The sequence below is a fragment of the Seriola lalandi genome, unplaced genomic scaffold (genome assembly GCF_002814215.2).
Source record: "Seriola lalandi dorsalis isolate HSWRI2012SDOR001 ecotype SW California unplaced genomic scaffold, Sedor1 jcf7180002054364, whole genome shotgun sequence".
In the NCBI taxonomy this organism is placed as follows: domain Eukaryota; kingdom Metazoa; phylum Chordata; class Actinopteri; order Carangiformes; family Carangidae; genus Seriola; species Seriola lalandi.
Window position 1 is genome coordinate 87,321 of NW_019524917.1, and position 27,444 is coordinate 114,764.

At 41.9% G+C, this 27,444-nt stretch overlaps 1 protein-coding gene across 3 annotated transcripts in view; it reads left to right on the forward strand.

Moving 5' to 3' along the window:
* Positions 1-27,444, forward strand: part of dst (dystonin) — a 100,770-nt gene that overhangs the window by 43,143 nt on the left and 30,183 nt on the right. For 2 of the 3 annotated variants that reach the window (XM_087174569.1, XM_087174568.1), the window contains 20 exons: positions 5,584-5,715; positions 7,121-7,209; positions 7,293-7,401; positions 14,700-14,852; positions 14,972-15,205; positions 15,373-15,648; positions 16,155-16,703; positions 16,923-17,099; positions 18,049-18,172; positions 18,727-18,935; positions 19,077-19,394; positions 19,481-19,647; positions 19,801-19,957; positions 20,475-20,601; positions 20,790-20,840; positions 21,892-22,127; positions 22,297-22,426; positions 22,819-23,018; positions 23,134-23,632; positions 24,036-25,504. In XM_087174569.1, coding sequence (XP_087030695.1) covers positions 5,584-5,715; positions 7,121-7,209; positions 7,293-7,401; positions 14,700-14,852; positions 14,972-15,205; positions 15,373-15,648; positions 16,155-16,703; positions 16,923-17,099; positions 18,049-18,172; positions 18,727-18,935; positions 19,077-19,394; positions 19,481-19,647; positions 19,801-19,957; positions 20,475-20,601; positions 20,790-20,840; positions 21,892-22,127; positions 22,297-22,426; positions 22,819-23,018; positions 23,134-23,632; positions 24,036-25,504 — 5,406 coding nt within the window. Of the gene's footprint in view, positions 1-5,583; positions 5,716-7,120; positions 7,210-7,292; positions 7,402-7,997; positions 12,591-12,682; positions 12,830-12,967; positions 13,184-13,263; positions 13,408-13,494; positions 13,732-14,699; positions 14,853-14,971; positions 15,206-15,372; positions 15,649-16,154; positions 16,704-16,922; positions 17,100-18,048; positions 18,173-18,726; positions 18,936-19,076; positions 19,395-19,480; positions 19,648-19,800; positions 19,958-20,474; positions 20,602-20,789; positions 20,841-21,891; positions 22,128-22,296; positions 22,427-22,818; positions 23,019-23,133; positions 23,633-24,035; positions 25,505-27,444 lie in introns of all 3 variants that reach the window. The other variant, XM_087174570.1, reaches the window with a different exon arrangement.

Below are 27,444 nucleotides of genomic sequence, written 5' to 3' on the forward strand. Positions count from 1 at the left end.
ATCCGACTGTTACAAGTTTGAGATCAGGGAGGGAAAAGATGAAGTGATCAAATTTGTAACAAGTGCTATTAAAATAATACATCTAGGATCTTGTTGTTAAATGTGGTGAATGTTAAAATTTTCAACCTTCCACAGTATTTTTGGTTAACTAAAAAAATCACGCAGTCTTGAAATTGCAAATTCCTGGAGAGATTGCTTAATATTGCTGCAGCGCTCTGGTAAGAAGTAACGTTTTCATGCAATTTATTTATTTTTTTTAACAATTTGTAATTAAACATGAGGCAGTGGATGACTTATTTTCTTTGTATTATAGAACAGAAAAGCTTTTGAACGAGCAGAGAGTGCAAAAAGGACAGAGAGCATGGAGCTCCAAAAAGCTGCAGGGGAAGTAGAGATTAGTCAACTTAAGCGACGGGTCCACGAACAGGAGGCTTTGCTGGCTGAAAGACAAGTGCAGCTGGAAAAGTTGGAGGGGGAAGTAGAGACACAAAAGAAGACAATTTACGATATAAACTTTCAGAAATCGCAGCTTGAGCATGACGTCCATCAGTATCGCACCAAATTAGAGATAGCAGTCACAGACAAAGCTGCCAGTGAGCAGGAATTAAGTCACACAAAACTGTTAATTGAGCAGTCAGAGGCCAAATGGTCTTCGGCTCAGAGGAAACTAGAAGACCTCTTAAAGAAGACAAATGATGACCCAGATCTTGAGAAACAGAGCACCACACTTAAGAGAAAAATAAATGTGGAGGAAGGTACTGAGGAAGAGTTACAAAGTCAAGTCCAGGCTAAAGCAAAGGATCTGGCTCAGCAGCCTTTAGCATTTGACAGTCAGTCAACTGTCAACAGTGAGCCTCAGTCATCTGCGGTTAGAGAAAATGACCGCATTGTGGTGGATGTCCTGCAGCAGAAACTAGAGGAACTAGTCCTGGTCCAGAAAAAAGCAGAAATTGCTGAGGAGAAAGCACAAAGTTATAAAAAGCTGCTGGATGACAGCAATAACAGAGTGAAGAAACTTCAGATGGATATGGAAAGTGAGAGGATAAACATGAGGGAGAAATCAGATGAGCTCCAGCAGGACATACTAAACATGAAGAAATCCATAAATGAACTTCAAGAAGAAATCAAATCTCACCAAAGAGCAAAATCGGCACTGGAACAAACCACTTTCTTCCAAAGCACAGAAGTTGAAGGCCTTAAGGAGCAGCTGAAAATCACCCAAGGAGACCTGCATAAGAAAAATTCCTCGGAGCAGGAGAATATTTACAAGATTAACAGCTTAGAAGAAGAGGTAGCTTCCAAACAGGCAGTAATAGATCAGCTGAAGTTTAAATGCAATGAGCTGACCAGGACAAATGTCTTGTGCAACAGTGATATTAGAGGCCTTCAGATCCAAACAGAGTCATTAGAAAGAGAGAGATCAGTTTCTGAACAAAAGATAAAGTCTTTGAAGAGTGAGATTGAGAGCTGGAAACAGCAGCTTCAAACTGCTAAGGAGGAAAATGTGTTAATGAAGACATATGAGCAGTCGTCCCAACTCAAATGTAAAAACCTTGAAGCAGAACTCCAAAAAAGTGAATTATTTGCTTCTCAATTGCAAAATAGAGTAGATGAGATGAAACAGATAAATATGGAGATGGAAAAGAATCTGAAGAACGTAAGAGCTGAACTTGATCAGGTGACGATGGAGACTGACAGCAAGGATCAGCAAATTAAAATCTTAAAGTCTCAAGTGGAGGGCACCAAATCACAGGTCAGAATTATTGAGGAGGAACTACATAAGAAGTCCCAGAGCTCCCATGACCTTCAAATTAAGATACAGGATTACAGTGAGGAGGTTAGGAAAATGACTGAACTGCAGCAGAAAATCAAAGCACTCAATTCAAATATTGCCATTTATGAAGGAGAAATAACAACTCTGAAATCAGAGCAGAACTCAGTGCTTGCCGAGAAGAATTTAATAAATCAAAAAGTCCACATGCAAAATGCTGAAATTAATAATTTGAACATGATGCTAAAGAAAAAGAATACAGAACTGGAAAAAGAATCTGCTGAAAGTCAAAAACATCTGAATAAAGTGAAGGCATTAGAGGATGAGCTTTTCAAACATAAGCACAGTATTAAAGGGTTAACCAGCAGCTCAGAGAAAATGACAGGAAGCCTAAAGCAGGAGATATATGCTCTTCAGAACGATAAGAAAGCAACAGAAAGGAAAGTGGAGAACTTGAATGATAAACTTTCAGAGTTAAGTGTCACCCTACAGCGAACTAAAGATGAATTGGCTACAGAGACCAAAGAAACACAAGTCAAAGAATCCAAAATATTGCAGCTGGAGACTGAGCTTCAGAAACATAAATTGACTATCAAAGAAATAATTTCTAGTTCTGACAAATCTGGGTCAAATATACAGAATGAAAATGCAATTCTCAGGAGGGAGAAAGTTGAGGTGTTAGAGAAAAACATCTCACTTGGATCTGAGGTCAGAACCCTTAAAGAAAAGCTACAGCGCACCCAAACAGAAGCTGAACAGAAGCAAAGAGAAAACTCTGCCCTTCAGATGAAGTCCCAGCAGAAGGAAGAACAACTGGAAAAGTGCAAGAAAATGCTAGAGGAGTTAAAGAGTAAACTCGAACTTCAGAAAGAGGGCTACGAGAGGCAGTTGTTGCTAGTGAAGACTGAAATAGAGAAAAAACTAATTTTACTGCACTCTGAAATCACAAATAACAATGAGAGGTCAAAGCAACAGTCACACAATGCAGAATTAGCAGAAATGCTTAACAAGTATTTCAAACAAGATGTCACACAGACAACAACAGTGCATCAAACCACTGTGGAATCAAAGCAACAACTGGACCAACAGCTGCAACTGCAGATCAATATGGACAAAGTGCAGCAAGAAAGAACAAAGCTCACTCAAGACTTGTCAAAAGCAAAATCACAAATTACCCAACTTGAGGAAGACAGACTTAGACTCAACTCAAAAATAAGTGCTTTGCAAAGCCTTTGTAATGAACAGTCAATGGAGTCAACTAAGTCTAAACAGCTGTTGACAGACCGTGAGTGGAAACTGAAACTAAAGGAAAATGAAGAAAGGTCTCTTCAGGAGCAAATAGAGTCATACGTCAAAGAGGTGAAAAGTCTTCAGGAAAAGCTTTTGACACTGGAGGTCAGGATGAAGACTGAAAACCAGAGGATGAATAAACGGGAAGTCAGTGGAATCAGCCATCAATATGTAGTAACAACGGAGAAAGAACATAATCTTGCAGGACTGAAACAAGTCAAACAAGACAAAACTGAGGTCATTCACAGCCAAAGCCTTCATGATTCAACAACAAAGAAACCTTTGAGTAGTTCTGCTCCTACTCTCTTACAAAAAGACACGCAAAATGTGTTTAAGAGCCAAATCAAACCTGATGAGCGCATGACCGTGACAACACATGGATACATGGCTCTGTGTGGACTAACAGAGCAACCTCATAGCATCACTAAGACAAGAATGTATCAGATCAAAGAAACTTGTGAAACTGTAAACATGTCGGAGAAGAGTTCAGCAGACAGTGATGGAAGACTGAGTGTGATATATTCAACTTCTCAGAAGTTTCCAGAGCTCAAAAGCAACACAAGCATTCAAGACTTAATCAAATTTAAGCTCTTGGATGAAGAGGTTTTGCGTAAGTTGGAGATGGGTCTCATCACGATGGAAGAGGTGCTTGCTCAATATGTTGGCAAACCGACTGCTGTTGCTGGAGTTTATGTGGAATCGAGTAAGAAAAAGATATCCTTCCTAGAAGCTGCGGAGAAGGGCTTCTTAGCAAAGACTTATGCAGTTGAGTTTCTTGAGGCTCAGGCTGCAACGGGAAGCCTTACAGACCTGGCCACAGGGCAAACACACTCAGTTGTTGAGGCTCTGGAGAGAGGTATTATAGAGACAAGCCTGCAAGATAAACTGATAGAGGCTGAGAAAGCTGTTAGTGGCTATATCCATGCTGGCAAAAAGCTGTCTGTGTTTCAGGCAATAGAGGAAAGGATTCTCGATAGATACAAAGGCAAGAAGATCCTTGAAGTCCAGGTTTCCACTGGAGGACTGATCAACCCAGAGATTGGTGTCAGGGTTCCCGCCAGCATTGCTGTTGATCAGGGTCTTTTGAACAAGGAGACTCTACAGGGTCTGTATGATCCAGTCAGTAACCCTAAAGGTTTCCACAACCCTGACACTGGACAGAAAGCATACTACTCTGAAATACTCAAGACATGCCTTTATGACATCGATGGTTGCGTGTTTCTCTTCCCATTTGGTGATAGACATCTAGCTAACACCTCTCCCACAAGTTCTCATAGAGTGTCTGTTGTCAGCAGCAGTTGTGGCATTGAGATGTCAGCGTACGAAGCATTCAAGGGCAAACACATTGACAAGAGGACGTATCTGTTTTTGTCACAGCAGGAAAGTGAATGGCAGGAAAAGTCCATAGTTGACGCCAGTGGAAGCCCACTTCACATCATCGCTGATGTCAAAAGTGGCCGACAACTTTGTCTGGAGTCTGCTCTAAGTCAGAGGTTTCTCGAGACATCTGAGCTTGACAGCTTTCGCCTTGGGCTTCTTAGTGTCTATGAGATTGCAGACCTTATATTTTCAAGAATGGTTGTTGTGGAGGATGTTAACAGCCCTATTGCTGGTCTCTGGGACGTCACTCGGAGGAAGAGGCTGTCAGTTCTTCAGGGTTTTCAACAGGGCTTAACTGATAGAACTACTGCCTTAAGGCTGTTGGAGGCTCAGGCCTGCACTGGAGGTATTTGCGATCCCTTCTCAGGGGAGAAAGTTCTAGTCTCTGAGGCTCTCAAGAGAGGTCTTGTAGATGAGGCACTGAGTCAGCAGCTCCAACAGTTTGAGCAGGCATTTAAAGGCGTAGTTCATCCCAAGACTGCAAAGACTTTGTCTATTTCCCAGGCCGTTCAGGAAAATCTCTTTCCAAAGGATGCTGGTTTCCGCTGTATCGAGTTCCAGCTCCTGACTGGAGGATTGATAAATCCCGAAAATCATGATAGAGTCTCGCTTGAGGAAGTCATTCAGAGTGGCCTTGTTGACAAAGTTACTGTCTCTGTACTCAAAGATGAGAAGTTTCACACCAAAAGTCTCACCTGTCCGAAGACCAAGAGAAGAATCACGTTCAGAGAGGCACTTGAAAGAAGTGTGTATGATTGTCACACGGGGTTAAGGTTACTGGAGGCAACAAAAGTTCTTGGCTTTGGAGCCAAATCAACATTTCATTACGTTTGGGCGTATAGGCAATAAGCATTTGTAAATATGTGGTTGTCCATAGCATAAACTCAAAATCTGCAAATTAGATTTTCTTTGGTTTTATGTTAGGCAATGAAGTTAACCTTGTTTTCTCAGTTCAATGCTGTTTTATGCTTTACACATGTATTATGATACCATGTTTGATGCAACTGACAACGGCTCTTGAGCTTTGTGTGTTTTTAGTCTGATTATAGATGTAATTTGACAATGCCCCTCCCTTTTAGGATTCCCACATTGAGTGTTTTTTTTTAACAATCTTGTTGAAAACCCATCTGTTCTGATTGTAGAGGTCTGTTGATGAGGAGAAGAGAGAGCACGGTGATAAAGTTAGCAAACTATTGCACTGGATGTCCAATGTGAAACAGACCCTGAACAATGATGGGAATGCTCTCAAAGATAGCAATGCCAATAAACCCCAGGTAAACAACATGTATTGATTTTTGTGTTTTGAGTATGTCCTGGTTTAATATGCTGCCACATATTTGTTGTACATGAGATAATGAGTTAATGGTGAAGATTATTTTTCTAATCCAAATGATATCACAGCCTTTTGCTGTCACAGTGTGTGATTTCTAATAAAAACTCACTCTACTTTCTAATTCATTTAATCCATTAAATCCATATTTTACACTACACAGCAGGTAGTGGTTGTAATGACTTCATATCATATCCCCTGTTCACTTTGTCTCACAAAGGCATGGGTCATATTTTGTATTTTGTGATCTATTATTTCAGACACTTTCAATAGTGATTCAATAGCACCAAATGAATAAGTTGCACAAGCACCTCATACTTCAGAACAACCTCACTGACAAATAAATCGGCCCCACAAATTATAGATTAAAATAAAGCTCAGATTCTGGGCCCCATGTGTCCATGGAAACATGCAGTGTACATACAGAAAACACACAGTCCAAAGCTGACATTATTCAATAGAAATAAAAAAATAAAAAATTCTCTGTTGAGTACAGTACATCAAAATAGCATTGCTATTTTTCTAGAATAGTGCTGAGAAGCTCTTGGTTTGTTAAAATATATTAGTGTAAATAAATTACTATAATTGCTGTGTTACATTTACATTTGCTTATTTGGCATATGCTTTATCCAAGGCAACATATAAGTTAGGGACAACACTGAATTATTAGTATTAGTATTATTAGTATTATTAGTATTAGTAATAGTAGTAAATGTTATGATTTTAGTAGACATAAAAAATTGTCAGTTTTATTCTGGGAGCAATCTATGGGAGCAATTTTTTGTACATTATGCACACAAGAATATAAATATAAAGAATATAAATATAATTCCAAATCAACAATTACAATGTAATAATGACAGCTTTGGACTTCCTATTTTATTTCATTTTATTTTATTTAGATGAATTTTGAAACCATTGAAAGTGTTTCTAATAAAAAAAATATTTAGGCCCACAGCAGTCAAATACAACAAAAAGTATAATATTATTCCTCGAAAATGACCATTGACTCCTCTTTGACAAAGTTGACATTTTATTACATAGATGTTTATTGGATTTCATTCATATATGATGGTATGCCTATATTTAATTTTGTTGCTGCAATATACAGTATAGCCTTAGTCAATAATTGATATATTTGATAAAAAATCACTTTAAAAATGATATTCAGTCTTAATAACTCTAGTGTATGCATTTGTGTGAGTATTTGTGAGCTTTGCTCTCTGTTGACTGTAATCACACTGACTACAATATTATATGATACCTACTCAAAGAGCAGTCATACAAAAGTAATGAGGAGTCATTGTACTGCATGTAAAGTATTAATATTTCACTGTTTGATGTTCTAGGTGTCAGTCGAGGAAATGGTCACTAAGAAAGAACAAATTGCAGAAGCACTGAGGGCCACACAGATGATGCTGAACAAACACAGTGACAAGTAAGCGAAGCTGCTGCGACTCACATGCGGAATACTTTGTCCACTGTTAAAACTCTCAGCCTCATTGTTCGTTTGTCTTACAGAATGACAGGAGAGGAGAGAGAGAAGGCCCAGGAGCAGCTGAAGGCACTCAACCAGGCATACAATGAACTCTCCCAACAGTGTTCAGATCAGACAACCTCTGCAGAAGAGGTTGGACACTGGGCTCTTTGTTCGACTGAGTGGATTGCATTTGTGTCTTATGATGTGTTAGAAAACAGTGCCACCTGATGTTCACTTGCATGACTAACCTTTTTTCCTCCCCTCTCAGTAGAGTGTGAGCAGTTGTCTTTTGCATCGCTCATTTCATTCTCTTACTCTGGATCATTAGGGACAGAAAACAGGATTTGTACAATCGAAACAGAAAATATAAGTATGCTGTAAACATGCTTAGCTGTGCCCGGCTTTGGTCTGACATTTCACTGTCATCAATGTGCTTCAGTTCTCTTAGAGTTCAACAGGATAACAGATATGGTGCACTACAGTGTGTGATGTAACTAACAACTCTCTTTTTGCAAGATTCTGAAAATCCCAGATGCATGATAGCTTTAAATGTATTAATCGTCACTCTCCTGTTGCAACCCTGATGCAGTCTTGCACTTGTGCACATGATGTTTTAACATGCCCTTGTTTGTGTGGTGGTGAGTATAGATTTTGTCTTGCTTTTGAATATTTTCATTTTACATAAATAGTACAGATGTTGGTGTCAAAACCAGTTCAGTAATTTGTCATGTTTTCATTTTCTGCAGGATGATGGGATTGGTGGGTTTGGGACTGGAGCCATGACTGATCACATGACTACGATCGCTGTCCCAGAGCCCCAACTCATGACCTCTGATGCTCTCAAACAAGATCTCTTTTACAAATCCACGCTGAACCACTCACCAGAGCAGAATGATACGAATAAGTGCATACAGAATTCACAAGCCTCCTCTGTCCCCCTCTCTGACATAGCAGCGGCTAGGGAAGGACCCACATGTGAAGGCCTGGTCATTAAGATGATAGAGGTCAAAGAAGACAGCGATGGAGTGAAGGTGTGCTACACAGGGGACACACTAACCCTGCAGAATGCGTTTCAATCTGGTTTAATATCTGCTTCTGTCTATGCAGAAATTCTTCAGGGGCAGAAGACCGGTCAGGATATGATAAATCCTAGTAGTGCTGAAAATGTGCCACACTTAGAGCCTGAGCAGGAGCTTGGACCTTGTGAGGCCAATAGACTGATAATAAACTGCCTCAGCAGAAATAAATCACTTACAGAGAGGAATATTAACACTCTGAGGTCTGTTTGTGAGGGTTCAAGCGACCAGGAGACCATGTCAAGGCTGTTAGGAGTTCAGGTTGATGCAGGTGAAATCAAAGACGGTCAGAAAGTAAGCGCTAAGGTGTCAGAGGATGTTGGGAAGCTAAAGGTGGATGCAGCTGTTCAGTGTGATATGATGAGCTCTAACAGCACACTCATTGTGCTTGGAAATCAGCAGCAGTTTATGGGACTTGTGTTGCCTCAGTCTGGGGAAATTCAAACTGTGTCCACGTCATTCCAATATAATCAGCAGATCACCACCGATGAGTTTACCAGCACGTTGTTCAGTAATCAGCAAAAAATAGCAGCTTTTTACATTCCAGGAAGTTCCAAGATAGTAGACATCACCTCGGCCGTTCGGGATGGTTTGATTGACAATTATACAGTGGAGGTTTTAAAGTCTGTAGAAATTCCTGATACAACTCCTGATGTTGATCACCTTAATGAAAAGTTTTCATCTTGGCTCATGTATAAAAAACTCACAATTGATGGATGCTACCATGCTGCAGAATGCTTAGAAGTTGACAACATCCCTACTCCCACAGAGGCAAGGCAGTTATTCATCTCCTACCTAATGTTGAACAGTTACATTGATCCAAAGTCAGGACAGAGGGTCCTAATACTCGACACACAGCTGAGTAAGACGGTTAAAATCTTCCTTGAGGATTTGATATTTTCTGAAAACACTGAGAGAAATGTAAGTTTTCTGAATTTAAATGTTGGTGATCTGTCAGAACAGTTAAATTTAGATACACCGCTGCGCATAAGTGAGGAAACAGAAGAATTAATGAAAAATACAGAACACACATTTGATCCTCATAATTTTGTTTCCTCTGGCAATGGAAGAATTTCCTCCAATGAAAACATACAATACACACCTAACCCTTGTGGTTTTTCTTCCTCGGCCAGTGGAAGACTTACCTTTGATGAAAACACACAACACACATTTGATCCTTGTGATTTTACTTCCTCGGCCAGTGGAAGCCCTACCTTTGATGAAAACACACAACACACATTTGATCCTTGTGATTTTACTTCCTCAGCCAGTGGAAGCCTTACCTTTGATGAAAACACACAACGTGCTCTTGATCGTCGTGATTTTGCTTCCTCGGCTGGTGGAAGCCTTACCTTTGATGAAAACACACAACACACATTTGATCGTCGTGATTTGTCTTCATCGGTCAGTGGAAGCCTTACCTTTGATGAAAGCACACACAGCACTCTTGTGCCTTGTGATTTTGCTTCCTCGGCCAGTGGAAGCCTTACCTTTGATGAAAACACACAACACACATTTGATCCTCATGATTTTGCTTCCTTGGCCAGTGGAAGAATTACCTTTGATGAAAAAACATATGCGCAAGACAAGGCTCTAAAACAAGATCCTTTCGAGGAATATTCTGATACCACAGAGCCTGATGTAGATGAGGAAAACATGTTTCAAAGCAACACAAATTGGAGAACGTCAGGTGAATTTCCAGAGAGAATTTGTGGAAACAGTTTGCAGATTGATGTTGGAGGTGCTATTAGTGAAGGTCCAGATATTCCAACTTCTTTAGAGATGTCAGTCTTTCCCACATTCAGTTCTGAGGAAAGCAGAAATGTTGATTCACCATCCAGGATGTGTGAATCTCAGACTCTACCACTCTATGACACTGAGTCACTGTGCAGTGAATCAAGGAGTATTGATATTAACCCAATTGAAAGTTTATGCTCTGAGGATTTGGTGGAGGGTGAAAATGAGCAAGACTGTGTTGTTCTTCTTCTGAAAGCACAAATGGAGGAAGGGGGGATTTTAGATGTCACCTCGGGGCGACGTTATGACCTGGAGACAGCTTTCAGTAAGGGCCTAGTTGACGAGATGACACTACTGAAAGTGCTTGACCTGCAGTCAGATGAAAGTGTTGTTGGAGATGAGGAGGACATAATGTCTGTTTTAAAACGGGCACTGTCAGATGGATCCATATCCTCAAATATTGTTATTCCTTCAGTGGAACAGCACGGCCTGTCGAGATCTGATAGCTCCATTAGTATCAGTGAGTCTTTGGAGTCTAGATTAGTTACTGATGCTGTTAAGAGCCTTAACTTAGATCCAAAAGCCAGCATTTACCCAGATGAAAACAGCAGTCAGTTCATCTCTGTTGACCGTAATCTGGGTTTGATTAATATGAATGAAGCTGAAAACACACAGCAGCCGACCGCAGCCGTGTTGCTTGATTTCACAAATGTTGATAAAGAGAATGGAGGTGCATTAGATTGTGCGACAGGAGGAAATGTAGAAGAGATGAGTAATCATGCACATATTTCCCCTCCCTCAGAGAGCGGTCACGAGCCTCAGATGATCTCACCCTCCTCATGGAGTCAGGTTACTGCAGAGTGCATTCATCAAACAGACAGGTTGCCTCTACTGGCCGAAGACACTGAGTCACAAGTCTTGATCAATAGCCAGCTGACAGATAGAGCCGATGTATCCAGTGCAGTGATAGAAAACGCTGCTGCAAATACCCAGTCACATCCATCTATTCTGAGTGACAGAACCTCCGAGAGCGACACCGCTCAAGATACTCAGACTTCTCACTCTTGTAAATCCGACAGCGCACCCATGAAAGGTGATTTTTTCATTGCTGGCTACAATTCCCAACTGGCAAATCAGACAGTTAGTGAGAGTGACGTAGACATGACCTCACCACATCGCAATGTGTTTTCTGAGGAAAGTAGAGTGCAGAATGACACAAGGGCTGTTCAGTCACCTTTGGACAATGAGCCAACTCCAAGTACAGATTACTCATCGCCCAGAAATTTGGTTGAAAGCGCAATTATCTCAGTATCCAGGGGTGATTGTAACTATGACGAAAACATTACAGAAGATGGCAGAAGAATCACATTACCTCAGCGAGCAGCGCTTCATTCAGAAAGTGATTCTGGTGTTGAATCTGAGCCCAGATGCTCTCAAAATGGTCAGAGACCTGAACAGTTGAACGCTTCCTCTCAGTTACCTGCTGTTTCAAGTGAAATCTCTGCATCAAATACCATCACTTATAGGAGCGGCGATATAGAAAACTCAGAGCCAACAGTACTGACTGATAAAGATTTGTTAGACTCAAAGCACAGTGGTGCAGATGACATAGAGTTAGACACAGAGAGGCTTTCCCCAGAGATGCAACATGAGGATGTTTTCAGTCATTCTGAGCAGATCTCTGTGCCAAAAAATGAGGGGGAAAATCCACATATTGATCGACAAGTCCGCTGCTTAAATCCACCCGCTGCATCATCAGACATCAACTCAGGGCAGTCTGAAACTAAAATGAGAGATGAGTTAGAGTCTGATGTTCTACCAGACAGAGATGGATTAGATGTGTATGCTTCTGGAAGTCCACAGGTAGCTACTGATTTCCTGTCAGACAACAGCCTCACATCTGACGTGGCCTCTTCAGCTCCATCAGTGTTTTCTAATGCTCTAAAGACAGATGTAGATGACCAGGAGGGACCGGTTACAGAGGGGGCTAATGTCAGTGATTTCCAAAAGTCGCAAACTCAAGACATTGAAAGCACTATCACGATAGCTGAGAATACTCCGCAACCTTTAGACAAAGATAAAAGAGACACACCTCAAGGATTTATCGAGAGCTGTCACCCAGATCTTCTCCTGGATTTGCTGAAGCAAAACGCCCTCAGTTTGAACAACAGGGAACGAGAAAATCCAGAATTGCTACTGCAAGAGGAGAGAGTTCATGAAAAGACAGAGCAGTCGGATGCCTCAAACATCCAGCTGCAACTTCTGCAGGTTCTTAAGACTGTTTCCTCAAGCCAAGACCTTTCAATGCTCCAGGAAGTGATGGACACTCTATCCAGCGCTCTGGGGGGTGACTCTCAGGAGGACCACCAGCACATACTGGAGAGCATCAAGGAGGAGAGCTCAGAGGGAGAGGATGAGGGGTCAGCAGAGGACAACCAGGGTCTCTGTCATTTTGATAGTCACAGAACATCTCCTCAGTCGTCTGCCAACTCAGATACCTGCAAATTTGAAGAGGTCAAAAATAAGGTACAATTTAGGTTGTTTCAGCTAACGTCTCTGTCCATAAGTTTTTGGCATTGGTAACATCTGCTTGTTTTGTGTTATTCTTTTCCCCACAGCTTTTCTCCATCCAAGATTTTTTGGAGTGTGTTGGGAGACTGCAGGATCACGCTGATGTTTTAGATGATGTCAAAAAAGACCTTTTAATGGAGGCACCAATGGGCAGCAACATGGAAGAACAGCAGATACAAATAGAGGAATGTCAGGTTAGAAATTAAATAACTGAAGCACATTTGTCCTCTGTGGTGTAATATTTAATCGTTTGATATCACATAATCCAATTTTTTTAATGTATTTACTACATGCATGCATTAGGTCCTGACTAAATCTGCTCTTGTGTCCAGTGTCTGGAGTCCCGACTTTCTAGACTAGCTGGTGCTCTAACAGAAGATACGGAGAAAGCCAAACAGCTCTTAAATTCAGCTGATGATGACATTCCCAAACAAATCCACGAAGATTTAGCCTCAACGTGTCTGGAATTAGAGGCAAATTTTACAGCTGTTTCCCAGATGTGTGCAGAAAAGACTCACTCCCTAATTCAAGTGATAGAAACAGGGAAGGTCAGTGTTCGATGTTAGTAACTAGAATACAGTGATGTAACGCTTGCATCAGCTTGTGACTAATTAAAATATGGTTTTAGGTACATTTGGAATCAACATACCAGAAACATCTCAGTGATCTTGAAGAACTAGCGGGCGTCATCCAAAACGACCCTGAGAAGCAGAGCGTGGATTTGAACTCGTTTGATGTGGACACACTGAATCGTTTGATTCAGCAGAACGAGGTATCTTTTTAAGTCCGATTTAAATGTTCAATACCTACATTAACTACAAAAACGTACTCATCTTATTTCCATCTTGTCTTGTTCCAGGACGCGGAGAGCAATCTGCTGAAAGATGCCAGGCTCAAGTTAGAGGATGTCACATTTGACATCCAGTGCTTTATTTCTGAGCACACTCAGTTCCTCAGTCCAGCTCAGAGCAGCCACCTCCTCAAGATCCTCAGCACCACCCAGCGAGCTTTCAGGGACCAGACAGAGAGGCTTGTTACACAGAGACGCACCTTAGATGTCCTACTGGACACCAGAGAGAGGGAGAACCAGGAGAAGGTCTGCTTGTGGATATGCTATAAAATATCACAGAGGTTCCATTGGTTTGCTAAACTAAAATTAAAGTTGATAAAGAAAGTATATGTAGAGTCGGCTGTATAAGACACGTTACCGTTCGAAGCATGGATTGTATGATTCATGGATTAGAATAGTAGATTAGTTGATCAGATCACGTTTGACGTTATCTGAACCTCAGACATCCGACAAGAATGATGAATCATCTTTAAAAAAAAAAAAAAAAAAAAAAAAAATTTTGTACAAATATTGAATTAGATGATTTTCATGGATTTCAACTGAGAATAAGACTTTCTTTTTAGAGCATTCAGCAGCATCCCAGCATTTAAAGTTTTTACAGTTTTCTATTGTTTGTTCAGTGTATTCTGAAATGAGTGATTGTCTTTTGTTTCCAGGAGTCAGATTTGGGAGGGGGATTTTACAGTGAATGCCTGAATGTTTAGAAATTAGAAATAACATCATCGCATGCTCAAGTTGCTCGACCACTCCTGCGCACTAACCTTTATGCTGGTTGTATTCTACAGGACTCAAGACAGCAGTGAACAATTAACAGCGGACAAAAACGCACCTTCCCTGTTGGAACACTTTCAAGCCAAATGAAACCGACTAACACACACAGTATAGTGTCCTCCTGTGCTTATTACCATCACAAGACCAAACTGGCGAATGGCGAAATAGCATGTTTACAGCATACTAGAGTTTTATGATGAAGGAAAATGTATTCTTAAGCAGATTTTGCATGTTACCTCTGTGTGCCTGACTCCTCTCTCATGTTTTGATGCTCTTGTTCTCAAATATTGACTGAGCTGTTCAGACTATTGGGATTTATGAATACTGTTGTGTATGTTGTGAATGTTTTACTGAGTGCAGATGTGTCTAAATGACAGGTTTGTTGTTGTTGTTGTTGTTGTGTGATATTAACTTGGTGTTGTTTACTTATTTATTTTTCTCAGTCTTTGTTGGAGAGACACAAGGAGTTTGCGGAGAAATTGGAGGAAGTGTGTGATAATCTCACCTTGACAGAGAACCGCCTGATTGGTCATCAGCAACAGGCTGACAACGCTGAGTGTGTCACAGATCTGCAGCAGTACCAGCAGGAACATCAGGTTTGAAAAACATTGTCTTTGCTTTTACGAAGCACATTTTGTGTGTAAGTAGGTAAAACAAAGCTGCTTCAATCCATGCTCTTACTATTTCTCCGGCTTTGCGTCTGTCTGATCTCAAGGCTCTGCAGAACGACGTATTGACAAATGCCAGTGCCCTGAATGAGGTCATCACCAGTACTAAAAAGTTCCTGGAGGAAAACCGGAACAAGCTGACGCCAGATCAGATCGCCACCATTGAGAGCAAATTGGAAGAGGCTAAAAGCAAAGCCAAGCTCATCAACCAGCGGGCTGAGGAGTCCAGGAAAGATTTGGAGAAGGTTGTTACGACAGCCATAAAACAGGAAAGTGAAAAGGTCAGATTACCTGCTTATATGTTGCCTGTAAAAATTATGCATCAGAATTTATATTATTAATTACAGTGTAATTAACATATTGCTGAATATAAAGCCTTTGTATGTATTTTATTGATTTTCTTCACTGTTCAGCATTCGATTAATCTGTGATGTATATGTCTTTTCAGGCAGCAGCTGTTGAGCAGCTTGAAGAAAGTAAGAACAAAATTGAGGGTCTTCTAGAATGGATATCCAACATAGGGAACGAGAACGAGGATCAAACCGACCGTATAAGTAAAGAGAATGGGAACCTGCCAGAGGAAACCTCAGCCAAGGGACTGATAGGAGACGATGACGATGCCAATGGAAACGCTTTACAGACCACTGAAAAAGATTTTGGCAGAGAGACCAGCGACAAGAACGACGCCTCCCTGGACCTCGATAAGCAATACGAAAGGGTCAAGGTATAGTTGGTTTGCAGACGCTTGGCTTTCCCTCTCAACAGTTGAAAGACACAAGTTGCAATGAAATACAGAAATTTTCAAGTAAAGTATGATCAGTTTCTAAGTCTGTTAAACAGCAAATGCCAACAATTGTAAAAGTTCAAAAGTGAATTAACAAAATTTTGTTATCTGAACAAAGCTCAAATTAAAATATGACATTTCCAATTAGAAGAAATTGAGATGACGAGATCGATTACTTTATGAAATGAAGATACAGGTTATGTAACATGTCAATAAAAAAGATAAGAATATAATTTTACTAGCATCAGGCAGATTTGAGATTAAAGAAACAGGAAAAGGGAACGGGATCTTAAAGCCAGTAAAGACAAAAAGCAAAGAAATGGTAAAGAAAAAAAATCAGTATAATTTATGATACAAATTTCTAAAAAATGTAAATAAAAATATTCATCATCATCATTGCTGCTATTTGTATTGGTATGGTCCTCAAGTCTCCATTGCTCTCACAGGCCCGTCATCAGGAGATTCTGTCCCAGCAGCAGGATCTGATCATGGCCACCCAGTCAGCTCAGGCTCTGCTCGACAAGCAAGCCAACGTACTTTCCCCGGAGGAGAAGGAGAAGCTGCAGAAGAACATCCAGGAACTGAAGGGGCGCTACGAGGCCTCTCTGACGCAGGCTGAACAGCAGATGAAGCAGGTGCAGTGTGTCCAGGAGGAGCTGAAGAAGTTCCAGGATGACTGCGAGGAGTTTGAGGGCTGGTTAGACCAGGCGGAGGGAGAGATTGAGGAGCTGGGCGCCCCCACGGGCTCCCTCAACATCCTCAGTGACAAACTCCAGCGACAGAAGAGCTTCTCGGAAGACGTGATTTCTCACAAAGGGGACCTTCGCTTCATCACGATTTCAGGACAGAAAGTTCTGGATGTGGCGAAAGCCTGTGGAGTGGGTGACCCTGCGGCTAAGAATGCTCTGCTGAATGTGGATACTTCAGGAACCTGTTCTGCTGTCAAGGATAAACTGGACTCAGCAGCAAGTCGATACAAAACCCTACATTCACAGGTATTTTATCCTGCGGTTCATCGATTGAATTTTAAGAGGCTGCAGTAGCTTATTCTTGCCACTGGGTGGAAGCATTTGTCTTTTCAGAAATCTCAATGCTTCTTCTGCGGGCACTGTGAAAAAGAATTTATATTTTTATTTTAACGAACTGCGCCTGTGCACTTAATTATCTAAATATCATATCACACACACAGTATCATTTCATTTCCTTTGTTTCAGTGCAATCAGCTTGGCAACAACCTCAAAGATGTGGTCGACAAATACAAGAAATATGACGACTCCAGCGCTGGGCTTTTGAAGTGGCTCACCAATTCAGAGGAGGAGGCGAGAAAGCAACAATCAGAGGCCATAGCAGCTGACCCGCAAACACTGCAGAAACAGCTGGAAGAGACCAAGGCAAGAAACACCACAAGTCAGGGCTGTACTGCTTAGGTCTAGACTTGGTAAAAAGCCCAACCTCAGAATTTTGTGGTGAAAAGCTCAGATTTATCTCAGATCGTGATCTTTTTTTGATCTTGGTGTAAGTTTTCCATGTTTTTCTAAGAGGCCTCTGTAATTCTCGTGAGTCATATGAAAAAGTTGTTTTGATCTTTTTTCTTTTTTTTTTCCCCATGTAATGCTTTTAACTTTTGGTGAAAATTATTTTTTCACAGTTCAAAAAGGCTGCTGGGTGATGGACATTAAGTTATGGATGATCCAACTAAAGAAATAAAAGATAGCTTTATTTAGAAAGAACACATGCAGAACTTGGAACATTGACTGGGTTATAAGGTCATGGCACATTAGGCCTGCCTTACCATATACGTACAGTGTTTCCACTGACTGAAGTGCAACAAAGCTATTTTTAGCCGTGCATTCAAATTCAAACCCACATGTGAGTAGTTTAGTTATTTGTATCTCGCATACTCCTACGAGAGGATAAGAAACTCGGCTGAAAGAGCTGTCTCTGTCAAAGCTTTTGGCTTCAGTTAGCAACAACATTTCTCTGTAGGGAGGTAGTGACTTACAGCATAGATATGCCAAGATAAGAGGCGCCTGTGAGCCAACCAGAGAGCACTGTGCTTTTGGCTTTGGCTACAAATCACTGCAGAAATCCTGAGCCTTTCTGTAAATGTAACAGTCGAAGCAGACAGCTACATCTAAGTGTATCTGTGGAATGAGTCGATATTACATAGATATAATCCAGACATTCTTGCACATCATCACTCTGGTGCTTTTATCTTCAATCCATCACACTGGCGAAATGCATAACCTGCGAACTGTAGTATAAATCCAGGCAGAGGACATGTATTTATGTGGATGCAGTTTCATTTTCTCTGACTTCCTCATTCTTGTTGATCCACAGGCCCTGCAAAGTCAGATGACAGGACATCAGACTGCTATTGACACATTACGCAAAACAGCTGAGTGTTTGATCACATCGGAGGGGGACCTCCTGAGCAACCTCGACGAGATCCAGGAGACAGTAGGTGAGGGAAATATCAAAGCAGGGAGCAGATCTTGCACCATCTGAATGATTTTATGTGCCATCATTCACACTCAGATAATGGGATTAGGATTTAGGCCTTTAAATAAGCAAGTTTAAAGATGCCAGACATCGAAAAGCTTTTAAAAAATCAAGCGTTTACACAGCTTGAAGTCAATAAACCTTGTAGTCCTGCAAAATGTTTCTCATGCCACAAGCAGGAAGGTCTTAAAGCCAAATGGCAGCATATTGCAAAGGGTCCAGCAAGTCTTTTCTACAATTTACACAAGTTGTCTGTGTGAAACATATTGCTTTTAGAGTGTCTCATTTGTGTTAATTTTCCCACAATCACTGTTTTATTGTCCTCCATTTAAAAATGCTTTTACTTTACCTAAACCATGTGACTCTAATCCTTTGCCGAAATTATAGCATTAACAAACTCAATAAATGCCAAATAAGTTTCTACTTTACTTTGAAATGTTTATCTCATAGTGTCTCCCAAACAGTGAGAAGCTGCTCAGCTTGAAGCGTAACCTGATTTGCCTCCCTGTGTTGCAGACGACATAGTGGAGCGTTACGACAACGTGTCTAAGTCTGTAAGTGATCGAAATGAGAAACTGCAGATCACTCTTACTCGCTCCATGAGTGTCCAGGATGGTTTGGATGAAATGATGGGATGGATGGAGGGAGTGGAGGCCAGTGTCCAAGAGAAAGGACAAATTCCCCTGGACTCTGCATCAATTGGAGACATCCTCAGCAAAGAAGCAGTGTGTATTTCAGCAGTACAATAACTTTATACTGTAACTATTATTTTATGCTGTAAGTGGTTGGTTTTGTTTGTCACCAGCTCCAGATCCACATTATTTATGTATTACAACCCTGCCGTTGTCCGTCCTGTGTTTTCTCAGGCGTTAGAGCAGGACATAGCAAGTCGCCAGAGCAGCATCTCAGCCATGAAAGCCAAGGTGAAGAAGTTTGCGGAGACGGCAGATCCCTCCGCCGCCGCGCTTCTGCAGTCTACGATGGACGCTCTCTCTCAGCGCTTCTCTGATGCTTGTGACAAGCACAAGCAAAAAGTTTCCCAACTGGAGCAGCTGAAAGAAAAGGTGGAAGAGTTTGAGACGGTCGCAGATAAAGTTCAGCAGTTTGTTGTGAAACGTACGCAAGATCTACAGGAGACGGACGGGCCGGGAAAAACCTTCAATGAACTGTCTGAGCTGATGCAGGTAAGTATACTACTGACAATAAATTGATATATTGATATATTTTTTATACTTTTATAAGGACTGACTGACTATTATAACTTCTGTAGAGTACTAAGGCTGAGATGGCTGAACATGCCGGTGATTTGGAGAAGCTGCACACTCTGTCCAAAGAGCTGTCTGAAATAAGCCCTGATGGAAACCAAGCCCAGATCCAGAGCAAGATGGACGATCTCTCCAATATCTTCACCACCTTTAAAGACACTGTCAAAGAAAAGTAAGTGGGGAAACAGGGATGGAAAAAAAAGAAGATCTTTGTATTTCCACTTTTAACAATTACATATACATCCTTTTCCTTAACATTACTGTTTATCTGATGTCGGTAATGTACACATGGCTGTAAGATGTGACTGATTTTTGTCTGCTACAGAGAAGAAGAGGTTTCATCCTGTCAGGACCAGCTGGGAGAGTTCAGATCTGCAGCCAGCACGCTCACCAAGTGGCTGGAGGAGACCAATGACAAAGTACCTGCAGTCCAGCCGAGCAGCAGTGAGAAAAGTCTGGAGACGGACCTGCAGATAGTCACCGTGAGTCGTGAGATAAATAAAAGAAAAACATATAGAGAGTGTCATTCCTATATTTATTTTATCCAACTGCGCTCACTCTGCTGTAACAGAAGCCATTGACGTTGTACTTTACATCTTGTGCTTATGTGTTTTGCAATAGATAGATAGCGTGTTTTAACAGATCGTAGTCCTATCCTCCCTAAACTCCCCACTTTTCCAGCGTGCTTTTCTGTGCCAGCTAATAACAGATGGATGGTAGGTTTTCACACAGGACAGATCTGGGAGTGAAACACGACGTTGTCCAGCAGAGACAATCTTTTCTTTCCTATGATGTTAGAGGAAAAAAAAAAATCACAAAAGTAGTTCCTCAATCTAGTGTAAAAATAGAAAATGAAAAAAAAAGATGATGTAAAATCATCCAATTTCGATTTTTTCCATCCTGTATCACATCAACCTTTTACTTCTATGTGTTATAAATGCCATATGTCATATCTATACCCATATATACCATCTAACTGTCTGATTATTCTCTCATCAGGGTTTGTTAGATGAATGGATATCCAAAGGCCCTGCTGTCCAAGACATGAACAGCAAAGGATCCGAGCTGTGCAGCCTCATTACTTTCCTCACATCCCCGGCCAAAACAAAGACTCAGAACAAGTCAGGTAAACGTCAGCACACTTAACCTCATGTGTCTGAATCATTCAGTGGAATGGGAAGCATGGTGTTTGGGCACACTTCTGAGTACTGTGTAATCACTAACAATCAGAGACCATGGAAAAGATCTTTTGCCAGCAATGCTAGTCAGTCTGCCTGTGTTTTACTCAAGCTTTGTCTCATGTCTTTGCATCAGCTCTTACTAATGGTGGTGGTCCGGCGAGCCATTCCTACCTAACTAATAAAGGTAATGAAGTGTGTATGTGGGTTACTGCTGTGAAAATAGAGGTGTATGTGGTCTGCTGTGGCGGTATTACGGCCGGTTTTCAAAACACTGCTATGACTGTGGCGGCTCTATGCCAAACAAATAGCAACTTTTGAAAATCAGTGTAACAGTATGTTCTGATTATGAGGTCTAGAGATAGACAGAGGGAGTTTATTATATTTTACTGCTCTAATTAAGAAATGAAGCCTCACCCAAACACCATAGAGAGCGAGTTATTTTATAAGTTCCCATCAAGCTTTAAAGGGTCCAACCACCCATTCACACACACAAACACACACAGTTAGCTATGTAAGGGTCGAGGCCTCATTCACAAAAATGTCATACAAGAGTAAAAAGAGAAGAAGAAGTCCTGCAGCTGAATACAGGTTGGCAGCGATTGCAGTTACATTATAGAACCCAAAATGTGAGAAAAAATGTCTGGGTGTTAACACAGTGACATTACAGAGCAGCATTGTGGCAGAAATAAAGAAGTGACTAAAATGGGAGGCGCTCAAGGGAGGGAGAAGGATCGTGGAGGTGGACGAGAGAATTCTGTTCTGGCTGATGGTCCAGTGTTGGCTGCAGAGGAGGATGTTCACCTGGACAGCGACCTGCGTAAAGATTTAGAGGAAGCTGTTGGAGCGTGAGGCGTTGCCATGCCAAAGTACACATGCAAATATGAATTCTACATAACAATTTTGCTTTTTTATTTTATTTTTGTATTTCTTGTTTATTTGGGCAACATTTAACTCCAGCTTAAAAACTCACACATGCCAATTAAGAATAAATCTGTTTGTAGGAGTTGTTCCTACACGCTGTTCTAACTTGTGGTGAAGCTTGCAGCTGCATTAAAGATCGTATGCTTGAATTCCACTCACAGGGAGTTGGTGATATTTTCCTCACTCATATTCTGAACATACTGTACCTTAAGGCTATTATATTAACGGTGCCTCACTGTTATCATAACCTCATTATGGCGCTGTACGATACTTCCGTGAAGGAAACTTGATGGAATTATTTTGAATGTCCTCAGAGCTGATGATAATTCAGCAGAACATGTCATTCGTCAACGAGGGATACGCGAGCCTCGGAGAAACGCTAAAGGGCCGAGCCGCTGAGCTGAGTACCTCGGTGCAGGAGATGAAACAGGCCCAAAAAGAGACGGAGGACATGTTGACGTGGCTGAAGGACAAGAAAGAGACTGCAGCATCATGGAACAACGCGGCCACAGAGAAAGATGCGGTGAAAACGCAGCTTGAACAGCAGAAGGTACAGTGCAGTTGTTGTTGCTCACCGAATGAACTGTTACATTTAATTATGCTCCAAAACTGCATGCGGTCCTCGCTGACTGTGTTCTGCTGTTAGTGAGATACTCATGTGACACTCTTTCTTGGAAATCAAAAGGCTTCAACGTTCATAATTCATTTCATTCTGTCAGGCATTTGAAGACGACATGAAGCAAAAGCAGGAGCAGCTCCAGAAGCTCAGAGAGAAGCTCCTCGACTTGATTAAGACTCATCCAAACTCCCCCGAGGCGGCAAAATGGAAGCAGATGCTGGCAGAAATAGGTATGCGCTAAGGTGTTGTGTCCATATGGCCCTGGGTAATTTATGTCACTGAAACTGTCAGAGGTGCGTTGAGTCCCATTGATGAAATGTATCCCATTACAGCACTGGTGTTTGAGTAAAGGCTTTTACAAAACGGCACATACTGTATGAGATATTGGAGCAACTATACTCCTGGTGTCCATCTTGTTGTCTACCCGCCACGTACACACATGTAGCACAATGTGAACCTGTATCAGCATCTGCTCTCTGGCACACCAGTTAAATTAACACATTTGTAGTGCCAAGTCCTGCACAGTGGGGGGTTCGCTCGGTGAACAGTGGGACAGTGGATGGAGAGGTGTGATTGTGCTGACTAATGAAGACTGGTGTGACTGTTCCGCCCTCCTGCTCAGATGCGGCTTGGGCGGATATCAGCGGCTCTGTGGAGGAGAGGAAGCAACACCTGGAGGAGTCCAACAAGAATCTGGACATCTTCCAGACAACTGAGCTGCAGCTTGGTCAGTGGCTTTCAGAGAAGGAGCTGATGATGAGTGTCCTTGGGCCCCTTTCGATTGACCCCAACATGCTTAAAATGCAGAAGCAGCAAGTTCAGGTAAGCACGGTGCAATCTGTTGGGAATGATTTGAGGGTTTTACATCTCTTTAGAAATAAGTTATTCTTCTAGTTTTCTGATGGATTTTTCATCTTGATCGATTTCTTCCCTTTAGATCCTCCAGAATGAATTTAAGAGTCGTAAACCTCAATATGAGCAACTTGAGGAAGCTGCCTCAGCCATCCTAAGCTCCTCAGGCAACCAGGACCCCTCAAGTGGGAAGCTGGTGAGGGAGCAGCTTGCTGCCGTCACCCAAAAGTGGCAAGGCCTCACAGGGCAGCTGGACCAGCGAGACGGCCTCATCGACCAGGCTGCGGTGAAAACAGGGCAGTTTCAGGAGTTACTGAGGAGTCTCAGTCAGACTGCCACTCAGCTGGAGAGTCAGCTCACCAACCATCAGGGCCACAGCACCCAGCCCGATGCTGTGAAGATGCAGCTGGAGGACGTCCAAAACATCTCAGCTCAGCTGAGAGAGGAGAGGAAGAAGCTGAAGGAGGCTGAGGCCATCAACACGGAGCTCACAGCGATGGTGACGGAGGACTATCTGAAAGCCGACTTAGCGAGGCAGCTGGAGAGTGTCAGCAAGCCTTTCAAACAGCTGGAAGAGAAAGCAGGTTGGCCTTGTAACTTAACCTAATAATGTAGTGTTGTAATGTTTGGAAAGAAGGAATGATTCTATTCGTGTTGAATCACTGCAGAATATATTTATTCTATGACAACAACTTCCTGACAGACTAAGCTGTTGTAATCACAGTTGCTCTTGAGGAGTATAAAACTCTGGTCAAGGCTTTATTTTAACTTTTTATTTTTTGTCAACACATCAACTTATTTGACATTTATTTAAATCTATCTATTTGGTTCAAACTGAGACTGATGACTGAATCAGTCAGAAATGTTGAATGAATTAGAAAAGTCCTCTGCTGTAATACTGTAGTACTGCAGTAATGGTTCTACTTTTTTATGTAAAAAAAGTGTGACAGCATTTAACTCACTACTTGTCACATTTCTCTGTTGTAGCAAAAAAGATTGAGCAGCTGAACTCAACGTTTGCCAGCTCTCAGCAGTTCCATCAGACCTCCAAAGACTTCCAGTCATGGCTGGGTGAAAAGCTCCAGGACCAGTCTCAGCCCCAGCCCATCTCCGCCAAAGTGGACATCCTGCAGCAAACCATGGAGGAGCACAGTAAGCTCCAGGAGGCTCTCAGTGAACATGAAGAAGCTTATAACACGATCATCGGGGAAGGGGAGATGCTTCTGCAGAAGACTGATGGCGCAGAAAAACTGGCACTACAAGGGCAGCTCACTACCCTCTCCTCCAACTGGGAGGAGGTGAAGAAGGGCTCTGTGGAGCACGCTGATAAACTCCAGACTGCTCTGCAGAGATCTCGGAAGTATCAGGAGCACGCAGAGAAGCTCAGCTCTTGGATTCAGGAGTGTGAAGCAGGCGAGGGCCGAGTCAAACTCACTGTTGACCCCGTTGCTGTTGAGAGCTCGATTTCTCAGGTGAAAGCACTCCAGAAGGATGTTGACAAGCACCGAGGGATGGTGGAGCAGCTCAACGCGGCTGCAGATAGCCTCCTAGAGGTGGCCAACACCGACACTAAAGCTATAAAGGAGGAGAAGGCTAGCATTGGCAAAAGAGTGGATAATGTAGTGGAAGGTCTGCAGAGCAAGAGGGATTCCCTGGAGAAGATCTCACACGTGGTTAAAGAATTCAATGATGCCTACAAGGAGGCAAAGGGTCAGCTTGAGGGAGCTAAGAAGCAGGTGGATGCCTATGAATCGCAGGGAGTGCAGGGCCACAGCAATAAGAACCTGACCAACATGAAAGCCCAACATAAGAGTTTAGAGGGAATGCAGAACCAAGTCGAGCACCTGAAGAGCTTGGCCAAGGACCTTGTAGTAGACGTCCCCGATGCTGATGGAGTGACAGATCTCTTACTACAGGCTGACAGCATAGAAAAAGACTATGGCTCCATGACCGAGAAACTAGAGGAGACGTGCCAAGTCTTGGAGGGTAAACTGCAAGGTATTGGGCAGTTCCAAAACAGCATCCGTGATATGTTTACCCATTTCACGGACCTGGATGATGAACTGGACAGCATGGCTCCTGTGGATCTTGAGCTGGCCACTCTTAAAGAACAGCAGGACAGCATCCAGAGCTTTGTGGCTAAACTGCAAGAGCTGATGGCCAACACAGCAAACGCAGGAGACAGCTGTAAGAAGATGCTGGAGACTGAAACCTCACCTGACCTCTTAGGCCTGAAGAGAGATCTGGATGCTCTGAGTAAGCAGTGTGGTAAACTGTTGGACAGAGCTAAAGGCAGAGAGGTGCAGGTGCAGAGCACTCTCACCAAGATAGAGGAGCTGTACGGTAAACTCCACCAAATGGAAGATAAACTCAGCAGAGCCGAGGACAAGGAGGCGTCTCAGGAGGCGGTCGGCATGGAGACAGACGTCATCAACCAACAGCTGGAGGCCTTTAAGGTACAGTGTCCTCAGTTTGACATTCATCTTGTTGCATAGGCCTAAATACAGAATTTCAGATGACTTGATTTTCATTCCTCTGAGTGAATGAGTCGTATGATTGAATATATGTGAAATCACAGCAGCATAAAAATCGATGTTAACGGCTTCCTTCTTACATTTGCACCTATTTGTTTCGAGCTCTCAGGGGATCAGTATGCTTTGCTACAGTTGTGAACATGATGATATAATTGTTCAGGAGGGACTTTGCACTTCTTCACACACCGAGACCTGTTTAGTTTGCTTTGCACATCAGTGATGAAGCTGTGGCCGTGGACTGCACTGCTTCTGGTATCCCAAAAGTTGTTTCCCTCTCCACTGTGTATTTGTGGACATTAGGTGGATATGTAATATTAGTCGTTTGTTTGAGGCCTGTCTAAAGAGAACCTTTATAGATCGATAGTGCTGAAGCTGTACCTTTAAACTGACAGTTCTCAAAATAGTGTGTCTTTCCAATAATGTCTATACAGATACAATGATGGACATTTTCGCTCTTACAATCTGTTGACTTACAGTATAGTCTCATTAAAATTTGACTAAAATTAGATGATAAAAAGTACAAATTTCAAACAGTTTTTAAGAATAAATGTCACATAATCATAATTTATTTTTCAATATTTAGTGCCCCCTTTGCTTTTCAAATTGGAAGTTATTGAGAAATGCTACTGTCATAGTTACATGAATCATCCAGACTAAAGGCTAATCTGCAATTCTCTATTATACATTTCTCTTATACATTTCCAAAATTCTCCCAAAATCGTACAAATAATATTTTAGATGCTGTCCCAGCACAAAACCTTGCACTGGGGCAGTTCAGCGGCAGGCTCTATGCTGAGGACACTTGCTACATGCGCGGCAATCCTCGGGGGACTGCTGGTTCATTCGGGGCATCTGTTGTTAACAAAAGAGCTACGGCCCATATGCAGTGCTGGTGCAGGAGGGATGGACCCTCGCGGCCAGGTGGTCGCCAGCAGGGCGTCACTTGATTCATTAATGAAGCTGGGTCTGCATCCTGATCTCTTCATGTTGATATTGTTGTTCTTTTAGTTCTGAACCTTCACAGCCTGACGTTATCGCTGGTTATAAGCTTAGAGGAGCCTGGTGTTAATTTGACTATTGTGACATAGATACCAGTTAGTAGTGATGGTTAATGATATTTAAAATGTCCTGAAACCTTAGCTGAGCGTCCATTAAAGCTTGTGCTAAAGGTTGTGTAATTTAGCTAAATTAACTGCTATGTAATGCTCCCTTTACGATTAATACAGCAATATTGAAAATGACTGTAGGGTTTTCATTGTAAAAGCTTATCAGTACACACTATTGTACTATTGTATATTGACCTAATGGTCTGTTTTCACTTTCTCTGACTCTCCACATTGTCTATAAAATGATGGAGGTCTCTGTTGGTATCAGTGAAGGATAAAACAAGGGCCATTAGCAAGATTTACAGAGGATGCAAAATATTTTTAAAAGCCTATAAATTCCTGTGGAGTTTTCCAAAAGAGGATTAACCTATATTTAGAGGTGAAATTCTGAAACACTTAATCATTTATAGTATTAGATAGCATTACAATAAAACAATGTAAACAGCCGTGTATAGGCAAGTGACACAGATCTATGCTAAGATGTAGGTCAAGGGATTTTTTTTTTTTTTTTTCAATTAAGAGGTTGTTGTACTCACATAGCAGGGCTGCGTCCATACCCCTTGTTGAGTTACATGGATTAAAGTATCATTGTGGGCGTGGGTGGAGTGGGTGGGGTGGGGTGGGGTGGTGGTGGAGTAAGACAGACAGTTTGTTGTGTGGAGTTTAGTTCAAAGGCCTTGAAGGATAACTATTAAAGATGTGATTGATTCAAATTGTTGCTGAGCAGTGTTGTCATGGTGCGTGTTTTAGCCCCCC